Here is a 2,368-nt window from a genome sequence, read left to right as displayed (position 1 = left end):
GAGCTGCCCCCCCCAGTGACACTGCTCTCCCCGCCCAGGTACACCCTCTATGCCCACACCCGCCTCGGCTACCTCTTCTACAAGCGCCAGGTGCGCAAGGCGCGGGAGCGCTACCCCCACGGCCACTCTGTGCCCCAGCCCGTGGCCTTCCCAGGTGAGTCCCACCCCCAGCCCCTCACCACCTTCCCAGGCGAGTCCTGAGCCCCCTCTGCTCCCTGCTGCCCAGGGGATAAAAGCCTCTTACTGCTGCTGAGGGGGGAGCAGCTGGTGCCTGGACCCTGGATTCAGCCCAGGGGCCCTGGGGTGGGCTTGGGGGTCTGGGTGCAGCCCCAGGTTGGAGGGGGCCTTGGCCCATGATGCCCTTCTGGGGGTGCAGGGCAGGGCCAGACTTGGGCAGGGGAAGAGGGGGGCATCTCAGGACTCCTGGATTCCCTGCCAGGCGTGAAGATCCTGCCGGTGCCAGTGCTGGCCAACAACTACAGCTACCTGGTCATCGACACGGGGTCTCGGCGCGCGGCCGTTGTGGACCCCGCTGACCCTCGCGCCGTGCAGGTGAGACCTGCCCAGCCCCAGGGCAGGGGCAAATCAGGGGGGTGGGGGTCCCCATCCCCCTGCTGCAGCTTTGATTCATGGAGGGGAGCTCTAGGCTGTTGCCCCTTCTCCCCACCCCAGGCCCTTTGGGAGCCTGGGGAGATATGAAGGTGCCCAGATACCAGGGCGATGGAGTCCTCAGGAGGAATGGGCTGCATGGGGCAGGTATTTGCCCACGGGAGGTGGGTAGATCTACCTAGGGCCCCCCCCGAGGGTCTTTTGTTAGGGGGGCAGGGCCTGTGGGTCAGGAGTGAGGGGCACCAGCAGGGCTGTGGGGGGGGGCAGGGTGGAGAAGGGGTATCAGGGCTAGGCCCCAGTCCCTGGAGGTTCCTCAGTGGTTGGCACCCAACCCCCTGCTGCCCCAGCAAAGGAGACTCCCCTTTGGCTTCAGCACTATAGGGCCTAGGACAAACAGCCACTATCTCAATCCCCCCCCCTCCCCTCCCCACTTCATGGGTGCAGGGTCCCTGGGGCCCCTTTGTGCCTAGCCCTAGAGAGGGGGGGGTCTGTCTTGGGGGGGAAGGGACACTGGCTGGGTGCTGCCACCTCCCCCTGGGGCAAGGATTGCCCTTGCTCCCCTGACACTGCCCCCTTTCCCTCCCGCAGGCTGCCATCGAGCAGGAGGGAGTGACCCTGGATGCCATCCTGTGCACCCACAAGCACTGGTGAGGGGCACCTGGGGGGCAGGGGGCTGCGGTTTGGGAGTCAGGGGCAACAACAGGGGAGTGGGAGGGGGTGCAAAAGCCACTGCCTCAGGGCTCAGCTGATTATCTGCATGGCAGATAAGGGCTGGGGGGGGCAGGCAGAGCAACCTGCACCGGCAGTCCTGACACAGTGGGGGTGGGGGGCTGATACAGCCCCAATCCTGCCCAGCCCCTGCCTGGCTGGGTGCCCCCTCTGGGGGTACAATATAGGCTGGGGGACACAGGTTGGCTGGGCAGAGCCAGCCTCGCCCCCATGGCCCCGAGGCAGTGGAGGTGGGGGTGGGGTCAGAACAGGGCAGAAAGATCCCCTGGGAAATGGGGGCTGTGCCCTGAGCCAGGGGGTGATGTCACAGGTTGGGGAGCGGGGCGGGGGGGCCAGGCACTGACTGTCAGGTCCGTCACCCGCAGGGACCACAGCGGGGGCAACGCGGAGCTGTGCCGGCGCCACGGCTCCTGCCGGGTCTATGGCAGCGCCGCCGACGCCGTGCCCCAGCTCACCCAGTGAGTGGTGGCAGGGGGGCGCAGGGGCAGGGTCTCAAACCCCCACCCTCCGTCTGAGGAGCAGAGCTGAGATCTGTCGGCCTCTTTGCATGTGTGGCCACAGGCAGCTGGGGGGGTCAGCTGTGGGTTCACCCCCCTCACCCCTCACCTTTTGCCCACCCAGCCCGGTGCTGGACGGGGCACGCATTGGTGTGGGTGAGCTGCGCTTCACAGCCCGGCACACGCCTGGGCACACGGTGGGACACGTGATCTATGTGCTGGATGGCACCCCCCCTGCTGCTCCCCCCTGCCTCTTCTCCGGGGACCTGCTCTTCCTCTCCGGCTGTGGTGAGTCGGGGTCCTCGGACCCCCGGGAGCCTGTGGGCACCCGCAGCAGGGTGGGGGAGCACCAGGTGTGCAGGGGACCCTGCAGACTGACCCCCTTGGCAGGGCGCATCTTCGAGGGCACCCCGGAGACTATGCTGGCATCGCTGGACACGGCCGCTGCGCTGGGTGAGGACACGCTGCTGTGGCCCGGTGAGTCTGGGGGGGGGGGGGGACAGAGGCCCCGGGCGGCTGGGCTGCTGGGGGGT

The 2,368-nt window shown here is 68.0% G+C and overlaps 1 protein-coding gene across 1 annotated transcript in view; it reads left to right on the top strand.

Moving 5' to 3' along the window:
* Positions 1-2,368, top strand: part of LOC102388054 (probable hydrolase PNKD) — a 12,042-nt gene that overhangs the window by 8,163 nt on the left and 1,511 nt on the right. The window contains exons 3-8 of the mRNA XM_025192739.1: positions 39-154; positions 440-552; positions 1,198-1,256; positions 1,704-1,796; positions 1,960-2,123; positions 2,226-2,312. Coding sequence (XP_025048524.1) covers positions 39-154; positions 440-552; positions 1,198-1,256; positions 1,704-1,796; positions 1,960-2,123; positions 2,226-2,312 — 632 coding nt within the window. The remainder of the gene's footprint in view (positions 1-38; positions 155-439; positions 553-1,197; positions 1,257-1,703; positions 1,797-1,959; positions 2,124-2,225; positions 2,313-2,368) is intronic.

Source organism: Alligator sinensis, unplaced genomic scaffold, assembly GCF_000455745.1.
Source record: "Alligator sinensis unplaced genomic scaffold, ASM45574v1 scaffold1332_1, whole genome shotgun sequence".
Classification (NCBI taxonomy): domain Eukaryota; kingdom Metazoa; phylum Chordata; order Crocodylia; family Alligatoridae; genus Alligator; species Alligator sinensis.
Note: the sequence above shows the minus strand (reverse complement) of the source record. Positions and strands in the feature narration are given on the sequence as shown.